The sequence below is a fragment of the Giraffa tippelskirchi genome, chromosome 8 (genome assembly GCF_054371585.1).
Source record: "Giraffa tippelskirchi isolate mGirTip1 chromosome 8, T2T-mGirTip1v1.2.pri, whole genome shotgun sequence".
Classification (NCBI taxonomy): Eukaryota; Metazoa; Chordata; class Mammalia; order Artiodactyla; family Giraffidae; genus Giraffa; species Giraffa tippelskirchi.
In genome coordinates, this window is record NC_137282.1 from 121849740 (window position 1) to 121863452 (window position 13713).

Below are 13713 nucleotides of genomic sequence, written 5' to 3' on the forward strand. Positions count from 1 at the left end.
TGTACCTACCCTGAGAAATATATGAAAGGACACCCTCAGGATAGCTTAGAAAGTAATAGAAGCAATCTTGGCCTGGGAGTTGTGCAAACTCAGGTCCAAAACATGGCCCCAGAACTTCTACTGACCTTGGGATCTCCTACTAGAGATTCATCCTCTTTGAACCACAGTTTTTGCATCTGTAAATTGGTGTAGTACATGCTTAGTTTAGAAGATTGTTTGTAGGTTAGAAATAGGGTGTGCAAAGCACAAACAGCAACATGGGCTCAGAGTAGGTGTTCAATAAATAGAATTTTATTTTAATTTATATCAAAAATTTTAATTAAATATAGTTGATTTATGATGCTGTATTCATTTCTGATGTACAGCAAAGTGATTCCATTATATATATATATATATATATATATACACATTCTTTTAAAATACTCTTTTCTATATGGTTTATGATTGGATATTGAATATAGTTCTCTGTGTTATAGAGTAGGACATTGCTGTTAATCCATAGACTTCTAATTTTAAAGGTTAAAAAGTTATTGTGGATGGAGGAGTGGAAGCCAGTGTTTTCTCAGTGTTGGAAGAAAGATGACAGAATTTTTATTTTCTTAAGGTATTAGGGTATCGGTGAAGAAGGGGGATCTAGGCATGGTGCTAGAGATATATTGATAGAAAGACTTAAAAATCCATCTGGAAAAGTAGAAGCCTTGACATTTGACAAGTCTCTGGGAAGACTAGAGGAAGGAAGGAAGATGGCAAAGTGGGCAAAAAGGAGAACTGATTAGGTCAACGTTTTGGATTTAAAGATTGGCTAGAGGGGAGGGGACTTTCTTGGCAGTCCAGTGCTTAGGACTCCCTGCTTCCATTGCAGGGGGCATGGGTTTGATCCCTGGAAGAGGAACTAGGATCCCTCATGCTATGCAGCACAGCCTAAATAAATAAATAAGAATAAAAAGTTAAAAAGACACCTACATTTACTAAAAAAACCCCAAAAAACTGGCAAGTAGGTTAAGGAATTAGACACACAAGGGTTTAGTTGTCATAGTCAAAGTATGAAACAATCGAAGGGAGGTTGAGAGATAGGGAGAAAATTGGGGGCAACATCCAAGTGATAATTTGGAAAAATGTTTTTCTGTTGGATTAGAAGGAAAGAAGAAAACCAGAAAGCATTTCCTATCCTCTATTTAAAAATATATAGTCTGAAAGTAATGTTTTCCATAGCTATTAAGAGGTTTTATTGGGATGCTAGTATTTTCCACAATTTGGGTTAAAATTCTTCTGAGGATAACTTTTAGGAAAGGCAAAATTAAATTGGAATACCACCATTGTATATTCTGCGATTTATGAGTGTTGTAGTTTGTGGAATTATCCTGTTATAAAATATTTTTACGTTTCAAAAGAGAGTATATAGCAAGGAGAGAGAAATCTAATTTTAAATTCTAAGCAGAATGCTAAAGAATACAGTATTTCTTTATAGAGTAACTAATATTGCTTCTACTGCTCTCACTTATGTTTTTGAAACTAATTAGCTTTTGCCTTTAAATTATATTTTTCAGGTTGCTGCAGGAGCAACCGAGGTATCTGTTTTTGGTGCTGCCTCTGAATCCTTTAGCAAGAAGAATATTAACTGTTCTATTGAAGAAAGTATGAAGAAGTTTGAGGAGGTCGTTAAGTCTGCAAGACACATGAATATTCCAGCACGAGGGTAATTATGAAATCCCACAAATTCTATTTAATTCATTAACGCCTGTTGTTAGAGCTCTTTAAGAACTATTTTGATATTGTTTTACCACATGTAATAATATGCATAGAGTATCTTATTTGCATCTTATGTGATCGGGGCCATCATTTTATAGTTACTGCCATAACTACCTCGATAATATCACCTGAATCCTGAGAGTGTATCTAGCCTGTGGGGCATGATGCATTTGAGGTCATGGGGACCAGCATCACAGCTGACATTGTTACTCATTTCATTATTTCCAAATTACCCAAATGCAGCCGTGTTGTTTGGATCTCAGCCTACTGTAAGTGGGTAGATTGGTATAAACTCATAGTAGCGTTTGGAAAGTAATCATTTAATGTGGTTTCCAAAATTTTAACTTTCTTAAGAACCATGCTTTTTCTTCAAAGAATATATTGTATAGAAATTCAATAGCATATGCAAAATGTAAAACTGAGACCTGCACTGGTTCATCATACCGCCCATTCAGCTGACTTCTGGGCCTTCTCTGTGTGACTCCAAAGCAACTATGTTTGGTGAAGGAGAAGAGAAAGAAAACCTGCTTTTGTTTTTGCCTTCTTTCAAGCAAGCAGGAGAGCATCTCACGCAGACAGGCTCTACACCCAGATCCGTGTCTGTGAAATGTATAATAAATTCATTGTTACTTAAGAAAGAAGTTTTTTCTAACACATTAGCTAATTTTCTATTTTTATAATTATGGAGGTATGATAAACATGCCATATCATCTTCATAATTTAAAATGCATAATGTTTGTAAGAGAAGGCTGAATGCTGTCCCTGAGCTTCGGTGCAGGTTGTCCTTCCCTTGATTGAGGTGAGCAAAGTTCAGAGTGGCAAGAAAGATCAGTCATCAATGAGAAAACAAGTGGACCCAATTTAGCGTGAGGAGATTAGAAAAGGGTTGGAATTCAATGAAGGTCATTTGGAGAGCAAGTAGAATTAGATTATACTGTAGTTAGGTATTTTTTTGGTTTGCTTCCTCTTTTAAATTTCTTTTCATTTCTCCTTAGTAAATTTCCAACATGACTTTTTAAAGATATACAGTTATTCTCTAACTAACATGTATACATAACATGCAGAGTGCATGCAAGAAAATTAAAAAACCAAGATAATCTATTTCCATAGACAGAAAATAAAGGATGTTTGTTTTTAAGGCAAAAGTTACATAACAATCAAAAATATGAAAGTTACATAACCACCATCAAAAAGGAGCACTCTGCAAGTTTTTGAATTCAAGCATTCATAAGTTGTTTTATTTTCTTCCCTTTAAAAAAAAGGGAAAAATGAAGAAGCTATTCTTCCATTTCAGTGTACATTTATATTTGGAATATAGGCTATTGAGTAAAGTAATTCTCGTTGAAAAGTTGAAAGAACACAAAACCTTAAGGAATAAGGTACATATTTCAATTGGGAAGATGGTTTTTTAATGTGGAAAGATGGATGTTCACAAATTTTATGACAACTGATTTTATCACTTTAGTTTTTATAAAATAGTATCGGCAAACTTTATAAGGCTAATAGAAACCCTAAATCTCCTTTAATACTGATTGTATTAAAATGTTTATAACATTTAATATAAAAAATAAAATAAAATAAAATTTAATAAAAAGTTTAGTACTAAATACTAAACATTTAGTATTGTTCTATCAGTAAAGAAACTTTTAACCATGCTACAACCTAAGAAATTTTTCAGGATTTGGTAAGATGGCTACAGAAGTACAGATGAACGAGAAGTAACCTACAGCCAAATGAAATCAGCAAAAGTACATCATAGATTGTAGTTATACTGTAGACAAATGCATGTTTTTCAGTGTAGACTTTCTTCCTTTGGAGCCCAAGTCCTTGATTTTCTGAAACACTAGTCACTTTTAGAAATAATGCCTTTCGACCGATGGATGTGAGTTCACTGCTTGTGCAGTTGAAAATTATCTTCTTCTCCAAACTTTTACAGACTTTAAATTAGGTCTTATTTTCACTGGCAGTATAGAAGGTAGGTACTCATTATTAAAAGGCATAGGCTACTGGTGCTCATTTGAGGGAAAAAGCCATTCTCAGCTAGTCAAACCTGAAGTAGATGCTCCAGCCAGTGTTACTATGGATGGTAACAGCTGCACCAATATGGGCCATCATTCAGGAAATGTATGGTGCCAGCTGGTGTCAGATTTAAAGACCATACAGCAGGACACATTTTATAAATGTTCCCTAAAGCCATCTGGGCTTCTATAAAACAGTAAACTTTCATATGGTCTAAATAGCAGCTTCTATTAAAGTTATGAAGTCTATTGTTTGTTTCCTCCCCTCCTGGAAACACACATACACATGCCCATGTACAGGTTTTTTATAGATGCTTGGAACTTTATGTAGCATCTGGGACACATTGGGAAAGACACCACGCCAGATCGCCGACATAAAATGCAGAGTCAGCTAACTACTGCTGCTCATCCATTGTATGTGAGTGAGCAATGAAATGTCTAAATTTTGGACTTCAGTTTTTAGTGTGTATTTCACATATGTTTAAAACATCTAGGTTGTTTTTCTCTTATCTGTCTAAATCTTTAAAATGTTAAAAAGAGAAAAATAGAAGCCTGTTATAAATTTAGTCATTCTCTTTTTTATCAGTGGATTTACTGAATGAATTATCTCTTGATGTATGTTTAAAATTGAAATCCCTCAGATATGAAGTAGTTTTCTCATCTATCACATAAGACTTTCAGCTTTTATTCCCTTTTGTTTGAAATGAGTATCAGCTTCTCTTTAATGAAATCACAAGTCACAAGAATCACATGCTCCCTCTTCTTGTGGAAATTTAATTTTAAAAGGAAACTGTCGCTAAGGTGACTTATTCATTTTATTGTTAAGATACTTATAAATAGGTTATAAATTCACAAAGTCAGCAGTTGGGCATATCAGCTGCATTGCGTCAGTCGTGTCCGACTCTGTGCGACCCCATAGACGGCAGCCCACCAGGCTCCCCCGTCCCTGGGATTTTCCAGGCAAGAATACTGAAAGTTGAAAAAAGTATATTGGTAACATTTTTTTTCTAGGAGCCAAACAAAATTATTCATCCATTGTTAAAAAAAACTTACAAAATGCAAAAAAATATTTCACTGTGAACTGTCACTGCTGAATTTATTCTCAAATTCCTAGAAAAAAAAAAAAAAAACCCTGAGGTACAAAATAATGAGAACAATGAATAAAAAGCAAATTAGTAATTAAAGTAAAAAAGACAACCATAGATCCCTGCAGGAGGGTATGCAACCCACTCCATTATTCTTTCCTGGAGAATCCCATGGACAGAGGAGCCTGGCGGGCTATAGTCCATGGGGTTGCAAAGAGTTGGACACAACTGAAGGAACTTGGCACGCAGACAACCATAGATAACTTTTAAGTATGGAAAAACAAAGGCGGTTTTAGGATGTAATAACATTTTGCTTTCATCTTAAACTCTTTAAAGGCGTGATTACTATTTGTTCATATTTTGGAGGAGATGAGGAATCAGATTTTTCATAAAACTCTGATGAGTCTAGGGTGCATATCTTACATACCTTTTCATCTGTCACCCACATCACTTACTTTCTTCCTATCTAAATCAAAACCAATGAAAACCCGATCTGTTTTTAAATGCTTCTGAATAAAATTGTATCATTTATATGAACAACCAATTATTTTGATAAAAGACCCTCAATGTTTGGAAATTCATCCTGTGCTTAGTTAATTTTAACTGGTTGCCTAGCTCTGGATAATTTCTAGCCTTTAAAATGGTAACTGTTTCTTATGGCTGTGAAGTCAGGGCACAGTATTCTCTCTCAAAATGGTCAGATTTCCCTGGATTTCCCCTGGAGAAAGGACTGATAACTTAACACATTTCTTCAGGAACTTGCAACCTACTTGTTTGTTCACCAAACCTTCTAGGTCATGTGAACATGTTATATCTCCTATCCTTCCCTTGGCTAATGCAAAATGTCATTACAGACCCTGATCTTGAAATAGCAGCCTTTTTGAGTAGGATAATGAACCTCCTTGTTGAGGGCTCAGAGTTTTAAATACACAGTGAGTGGCAGGCAGTGTTTCTCATGACTGATGATGCCAATGCCTCCCATAAGCTAATTAATCCTAGTGAAATTCACTTGCATAGGTGGCACCATTGTCTTATAAGTAGAGGCTCATTGGTCAAAGTTTCTTTCCAATTTCTATTGTTAAACTGAGGCCTTTCCACTGGTGCCTGGAAGAGGAATTCAAATCATCATCTACCAAAATATGGCACATGAAACTTGAAAATTGAGACATCTGTTAAAATGATTTTCTTTAGAACATACGGTGGTTTGAGTTCTACTTTTTTCAGCCTTACATATTACTCTCACTGCAGTGTGCCAGATAACACATCCCCAGCTACAGTTAATATGTTTAAGTTGTGTGTGTGTGAAGTCACATCTAAATAGCCTTCACGCAGAGCTTTTGAGGAAAGAATGTGTTTTGTCATTTCTCGTGAAATTCACCTTTTAGAACTAAAGGAGAATTTTAGCAGAATGGCTTCTCGAGACTAAGGGACCATCATTATTTCTTCTATCACCCACAGTGATAAGGGCATGATACGCTCTCAAAATTTATTCTTAATTGGCTTGTAAATAATCGGATGCTGTTTTGTACTGCTTATAGGCTAATAAATCTGCATGGCTGCATCAAATTCGCTACTCTTTTAAAATGTCTTAATTACCTTTCATTGACATCAAATGTCACCTCATCATTCCTGACACTGACATTGTTTTTCTCTTCTGAGTGTAGCAGTGGTTGATTCTTTATGCTCCAAGTATTTGTGACATTTATTAAAGGCTTCTTTTGGTTTCTTTTTGCCAGGATGACTTGAGGAACATGGGAAAGTAGGCCTAGGCAAGGCCTAACTAGGTGATTTTTTTCTTGATTCAGTTCTTCTAGGTAAAGTTGTTAAAGACTTGAATGCTGTTTTATCTTTTATCATGATTTTGCACAATACTGATAAACAGCCTCAGTAAGCACAAGTAAAAATAAAACAACTCATATTTCTATCCAGGGTTTATTGTACTTTTAGTACCATCAGTTTCAATACCGTTGGTGATTTTTTTTATTACTCTGTCATCCTAAATAATGTTTAAAACGTGATTCCAAGTCCGAACTCTCAAATATGTGCTATCATTTCTGGATACAGAACTTGAACCGTTAAGAACCAGGATCTGGCTATATGTTGGTTATAAAGATTGGGAATTTTATAGAAAATCACTCTGAAAGTTAAAACAACATCTTTACTAACATATTTTGCATGAATTCATTTAAGAAATATTGATTGTTTTATATCATGTCTTCTGATGCTGTGTGGAATATAAAAATGAAAAAGTAGCCTGAAGAGTTTCCAGCAGACTGGGGAAGTAATTTGTGTAGAAGTAATGACTATGTGGTCAAAAATGCCAAGTGTTTAGGAGAAATACAGATAAATCCCATTAATTTTTAAAGTAGACTGTCTTAAATTTCTCTGGAGTTATTTGTAAAACCCTCATGGAGGTGTCAATAAAATGGAGTCATAAAAATGAGTAAAAATATGGAAACATAATCAGAAATAGTGGCCTTTTCAGTGAAAGCAGGAAATTTACAAAGAGCAAAGCCACAGTGAAGAGAAACCTCCAGAAATGTTTGGGTAACAGGGAGAAGTTTATATTTCCTGGAACAGGAGCTTTTAAGGCGTGAAATGGAAGAGAATTAGAAAGTTAGGTGAGGTTTCACAGATTGCTGAGCTTGAATACCAAGTTTATTTGGTAGACAACAAGGGGCCATTAAAGACTTTCAGAGTAGAAAAATATCCAATCAGATTTATGCTCGAGGAATATCATTTCAGCAGTCGATACTGAAGTACACATGAGGACGTGCCGGGAGACCAGAAGCAAGGAGGGCACTCAGGAGACATCTGTGGCCATCCCGAAAAGGGCCCGTGGGCCCTGCTCCGTCCACGTGAGCAGCTGCCGGCAGTTTACACGCTCTAGGGAAGAAACTGCCAATGCTGGTTAACGAGCGTATTCGTTAACCAACGCTGGTTAATGAGCGTGTTCTTAAAGGTGACCTTCAGGAGATGTAGTGGCTAAAAATGACTATATCTTCTTCTTTTTAATGGCAAATGGGGGGAAAACAGGAATGACCATTATTTTGAATGTGTTGAGCTTCATATGCCATGTGAATGTGTCAAGCAATCAACTTATAATATTCATAAGAAGACTGGAAGATTGTTCCTGTGTAATAGTGAGAAAGAGAGAGATTATGAGGGACTGAGCTGATACGGAGACTCCCTTTTCTGTTCCCATTACAAACACATAAATGTAATAGCTTGTAAAGCATAAGGTGAAGTTCAGAAAAGAAGAGGAAGTCCTCAGATTTCATCAGAGAAAGCGTGGTACGGATGCATTTGATGTCACTAGCACTTGGGGATGTCTATTCCAGATATAAGCCCTAGTGACTTAGAAATGGTATTTTAGAATCTATATGGGAAAGATAGATGTTCTGCTAACACTGGGATTTGAAACAGTATTTTTGGATTCTGGAATCACTTCCTTGCCAATGCAGAGTCACTTAAATCTGTGCCAGTGTTATAGGTTGTGGATTTATGACATAGGAGTATTGTGGAAACCCAAATTGAGAAATAAAGGTAGACATTTGCTTGGGAACTGGTAAAGTCTGCAAGGCAAGGGAAAAAGGAAATTAGATCTCCTTTATAGGAACATTTAAATAACTCAGGACTTTCATAGAACTTCCACAGAAACTAGAGCGCTATGAAAAGGCATTCACAGTAAAAATTACAGACCACATGAGGGAACAAATTACCCTGAGAAAAATAAGCAGAAGAAAAAGAAGAAGGAGGAGAACTTTGGCAGAAAAGAAGGACATAGAATAACCCAAAAAGGAGATGGTAAATTAACCCTTACTATATTTATAGAGGCAAAGGAAGAATATAATAAAAGAACAAGTCTTTATGAAAAAAAGAATGAAGATTTGAAGAAAAGAAATGGAAATGAAAAATATATGTGTTAAATAAAAACAGTAATTGCAGAACAGCAGACTAGGTATAGTTGAAGTGGGAGTTAATGGTTTAGAAGTGGCCTAGAACTAGGATTTGAGGAAATTGCAATAATGAATAGAAAAATAATAGAAGTTTTGAAAGTGAAAAGAGGATGCCTAATAGAATTCTCTGGAGAAGGCAATGGCACCCTACTCCAGTACTCTTGCCTGGAAAATCCCATGGACAGAAGAGCCTGCTAGGCTGCAGTCCATGGGGTTGCGAAGAGTCGGACATGACTGAGCAACTTCACTTTCACGCATTGGAGAAGGAAGTGGCAACCCACTCCAGTGTTCTTGCCTGGAGAATCCCAGGGACGGGGGAGCCTGGTGGGCTGCCATCTATGGGGTCACACAGAGTCGGACACGACTAAAGCGACTTAGCAACAGCAATAGAATTCTCAAAAGGAGAAAACAAGGAAACTAAATATGAGAGATATGTTTGATGAAGTATTATAGTACCTTGAGGATTTTCTAGAAGAGTAAAAAGCATTAATGTTAATAATGAAGAAGTGTAGCAAGTCCTGAAGGACTCATAGTCAAATGCAGGATATTAACTATAAGTAGATAATCCTATAGCAGTAGAGAAGAATTGTGCTCAGTCATTTCAGTCATGTCCAACTCTGTGCAACACTATGGATTGTAGCCTGCCGGGCTCCTCTGTCCATGGGATTCTCCAAGGAAGAATACTGAAGCGGGTTGCCATGATTTACTACAAAGCAGTTATCTTTAGAGGGAAATATTCTCATCAGCAAAAACTGAGGTCAGAGATAATGAAATAATATATTCAAAATGGCAAAAAAAAGAAAAAAACCCACAAAAACTGTCAGCTTAGAATTCCATACTATTGGACTGAAAATTAACAAAACCATTTGTTGACAAAACAGTCTGAAAAATTCTGCCCTTGCTGAAAAAAAAAAAAAAGAAATTGAGTCAGAAGGGAGGAATGAAAAAAAAAAAAAACAACAGAGAGGTAGCAGGCTGAGGCTTCAGCAGAGCAGAAACCATTTGCAGTAGGTCTGTAAAAACTTATACCAGCTATGTAAAGTGGGTAAATGTAATGAGTGCCATGGACTTAATCAGAGATAGATGCTGTAGGGTAGCAGTGAGATTAGACATTATATGTCTGTGTAACTTGCATCACTTTTACATAAAGGCATCAATTGAACAATCCAGATAAGGAAATACCACCAGAAGTTGGGTGGTTTTCTTTTTGCTTTGTTTTGATTAATTTAGATTTTATTTTTAATCTGAGGATAACTACTTTACAATATTGTGATGGTTTTTGCCATACATCAAGATGAGTTAGCCACAGACATACTAAGCATGTCTCCTCCCTATTAAATCTCCTTCCCACCTCCCTCTCTGCTGCTGCTGCTGCTGCTAAGTCGCTTCGGTCGTGTCTGACTCGTGCGACCCCATAGACGGAAGCCCACCAGGCTCCCCCATCCCTGGGATTCTCCAGGCAAGAACACTGGAGTGGGTTGCCATTTCCTTCTCCAGTGCATGAAAGTGAAAAGGGAAAGTGAAGTTGCTCCGTCGTGTCCTACTCTTAGCGACCCCATGGGCGGAAAATCCTCCATCCATGGGATTTTCCAGGCAAGAGTACTGGAGTGGGGTGCCATTGCCTTCTCCCACCTCCCTCCTTATTCCACCCCAATAGATTGTCACAGAGCACTGGCTTTGGGTTCTCTGCATCATACAGTAAATTGCCAATGGTCATCTATTTTGTATATGGCAGTGTGTATGTTTCAATACTACTTTCTCAAGGCATCCCTCCCTCTCCCTCCCCCACTGTGACCAAAAGTCTGTCCTTCAGGTCTGAGTCTCCTCTGTTACCCTGCAAGTAGGATCATCAGTACCATATTTCTAGATTCCATATATATGTGTTAATATATAATATTTGTCACTCTCTTTCTGACTTACTTCACACTGTATAATAGGCTCTTGGTTCATGACCTAACTAGAATTAAATGTGTTCCTTTTTATAACAGTAATATTCCATTGTGTGTATAAATGCCATTATTTCTTCATGCATTCATCTATCAATGGACATCTAGGTTGCTTTCATGTCCTCAGTTCAGTTCAGTTCAGTTGCTCTGTCATGTCCAACTCTTTGTGACTCCATGGACTACAGCACGCCAGGCTTTCCTGTCCATCACCAAGTCCTGGGGCTTGCTCAAATTCATGTCCATCGAGTTGGTGATGCCATCCAACCATGTCATCCTCTGTCATCCCCTTCTGCTCCTGCCTTCAATCTTTCCCAGCATCAGGGGCTTTTCTAATGAGTCAATTCTTTGCATCAGGTGGCCAAAGTATTGGAGCTTCAGCTTCAGCATTAATCCTTCCAATGAATATTCAGGCCTGATTTCCTTTAAGATTGACTGCTTTGTCCCTTGCAGTCCAAGGAACCCTCAAGAATCTTCTCCAACACCACAGTTCAAAAGCATCAATTATTCAGTGCTCAGATTTCTTTATGGTTCAAGTCTCACATCCATACATGACTACTGGAAAAACCATACTTTTGACTAGATGGACCTTTATCAGCAAAGTAATGTCTCTGCTTTTTAATAATGCTGTCTAGGTTGGTCATAGCTTTTCTACCAAGGAGCAAGTATCTTTTAACTTCATGGCTGCAGTTACCATTTGCAGTGATTTTGGAGCCCAAGAAAATAAAGTCTGTCACTGTTTCCACTGTTTCCCCATTTATTTGCCATTAAATCATGGGACCGGATGCCATGATCTTAGTTTTTTGAATGTTGAGTTTTAAGACAGCTTTTCCACTCTTCTCTTTCACTTTCATCAAGAAATTATCTAGCTGTTGTAAATAGTGCTGCAATGAACATTGGGGTACATGTGTCTTTTTCAGTTATGATTTCTTGACGGTGTATGCCTAGTAGTGGGATTGCTGGGTCATATGGGCTTCCTTGGTGGCTCAGCTGGTAAAGAATCCACCTGCAATGCGGGAGATATGGGTTCAGTCCCTGGGTTAGGAAGATCCCCTGGAGAAAGGAATGGCTACCCACTCCAGTATTCTGGCCTGGAGAATTCCATGGACTGTATACTCAATGGGGTCGCAAAGAGTGGGACATGACTGAGCAACTTTCACTTTCATGATAATTTTATTTCTAGTATTTTAAGGAATCTCCACACTGTTCTCTATAGTGGCTGCATTAGTTTGCATTCCCATTATCAGTGCACAAGGATTCCCTTTTCTCCACACCGTCTCCAGCATTTATTGTTTGTAGACATTTTGATGATGCCCATTTCTACCAGTGTGAAATATCTCATTGTAGTTTTCATTTGCATTTCTCTAACAATGAGCGATGTTGAACATCATTTCAGGTGTTTACTAACCATCTGTATGTCTTCTCTGGAGACATGTCTGTTTATGTACTGCTCACTTTTTGACTGGGTTGTTTGTTTTGCTGGTATTGAGCTGCATGAACTACTTGTATATTTTGGAGATTAATCCTTTGCCAGTTGTTTCATTTGCTATTATTTTCTCCCATTCTGAGGGCTATCTTTTCTCCTTGCTATAGTTTCCTTCATTGTGCAAAAACTTTTGAGTTTAATTAGGTATTATTTGTTTATTTTGTGTTTATTTCCATTACTCTAGGAGGGGGAGTCATAAAGGATCTTTTAATGATTTATGTCAAAGGGTGTTCTGCCTGTTTTCCTCTAAGAGTTTCATAGATTCTTGTCTTACATTTAGATTTTAATTCATTTTGAGTTTATTTTTGTGTATAGTGTTAGGAAGTGTTCTAATTCATTCTTTTACATGTAGCTGTCTAGTTTTCCCAGCACCACTTATTGAAGAGACTGTCTTTTCTTCATCGTATATTTTGCCTCCTTTGTCAAAGATAGGTGTGTGGACTTATCTCCAGGCTTTCTATCTTGTTCCATTGATCTATATTTCTGTCTTTGTGTCAGTACCATACTGTCTAGACAATTGTAGCTTTGTAGTATAGTCTGAAGTCAGGAAGGTTGATTCTTCAAGCTCTGTTATTTCTCAAGATTGCTCTGAATATTCAGGATCTTTTGTGTTTCCATACAAATCATGAAATTTTTTGTTCTAGTTCTGTGAAAAATACCGTTGGTAGTTTGATAGAGGTTGCAATTGAATCTGTAGATTGCTTTGGATAGTATAGTCATTTTCACAATATTGATTCTTCCAATTCAAGATCATGGTATATCTCTCCATTTGTGTCATCTTTAATTTCTTTCATCAGTTTTCTTTCATATAGTTTTCTGCACACAGGTCTTTTGTGTTTTTAGGTAAATTTTCTCCTGAGTATTTTATTCTTTTTGTTGCAGTGGTGAATGGGATTGTTTCCTTAATTTTTCATTCTGATTTTTTTTGTTACTGTACAGGTGTGCAAAGAATTTCTGTGTATTAATTTTGTATCCTGAGACTTTACTATATTCAGTGATTAGTGCTAGTAATTTTCTAGTGGCATATTTAGCATTTTCTATGTAAAGAATCATGCCATCTGCAAACACTGAGGGCTTTCCTTCTTTTCCAATCTGAATTCCTTTTATTTCTTTTTATTCTGTAATTGCTGTGGCCAAAACTTCCAAAATTATGTTGAAAAATAGTAGTGAGAACAGGCACCCTTGTCTTGTTCCTGATTTTAGAGGACATGCTTTCAGTTTTTCACCATTGAGAATAATATTTTCTGTGGGTTTTTGTATATGGCCTTTATTAGGTTCAAGTATGTTCCCTCTGAGGAGGGCATGGCAGCCCACTCCAGTGTTCTTGCCTGGAGAATTCCATGGACAGAGGAGTCTGGTGGGCTACTGTACTTGAGGTCACAAAGAGCTGGACACAACTGAGCATTTAAGCACAGCACAGTATATTCCTTCTATGCCTACTGTCTGGAGAACTTTTTTTTTTTAATCATAAAT

General features: G+C 36.9%; 1 protein-coding gene across 5 annotated transcripts in view; it reads left to right on the plus strand.

Moving 5' to 3' along the window:
• Positions 1–13713, plus strand: part of HMGCLL1 (3-hydroxy-3-methylglutaryl-CoA lyase like 1) — a 167753-nt gene that overhangs the window by 80582 nt on the left and 73458 nt on the right. For 4 of the 5 annotated variants that reach the window (XM_081517468.1, XM_081517465.1, XM_081517466.1 and 1 more), the window contains one exon: positions 1548–1696. The exons of the other annotated variant lie outside the window; for it this stretch is intronic. In XM_081517468.1, the coding sequence (XP_081373594.1) occupies positions 1548–1696 (149 nt within the window). The remainder of the gene's footprint in view (positions 1–1547; positions 1697–13713) is intronic. 5 annotated transcript variants of the gene reach the window in all.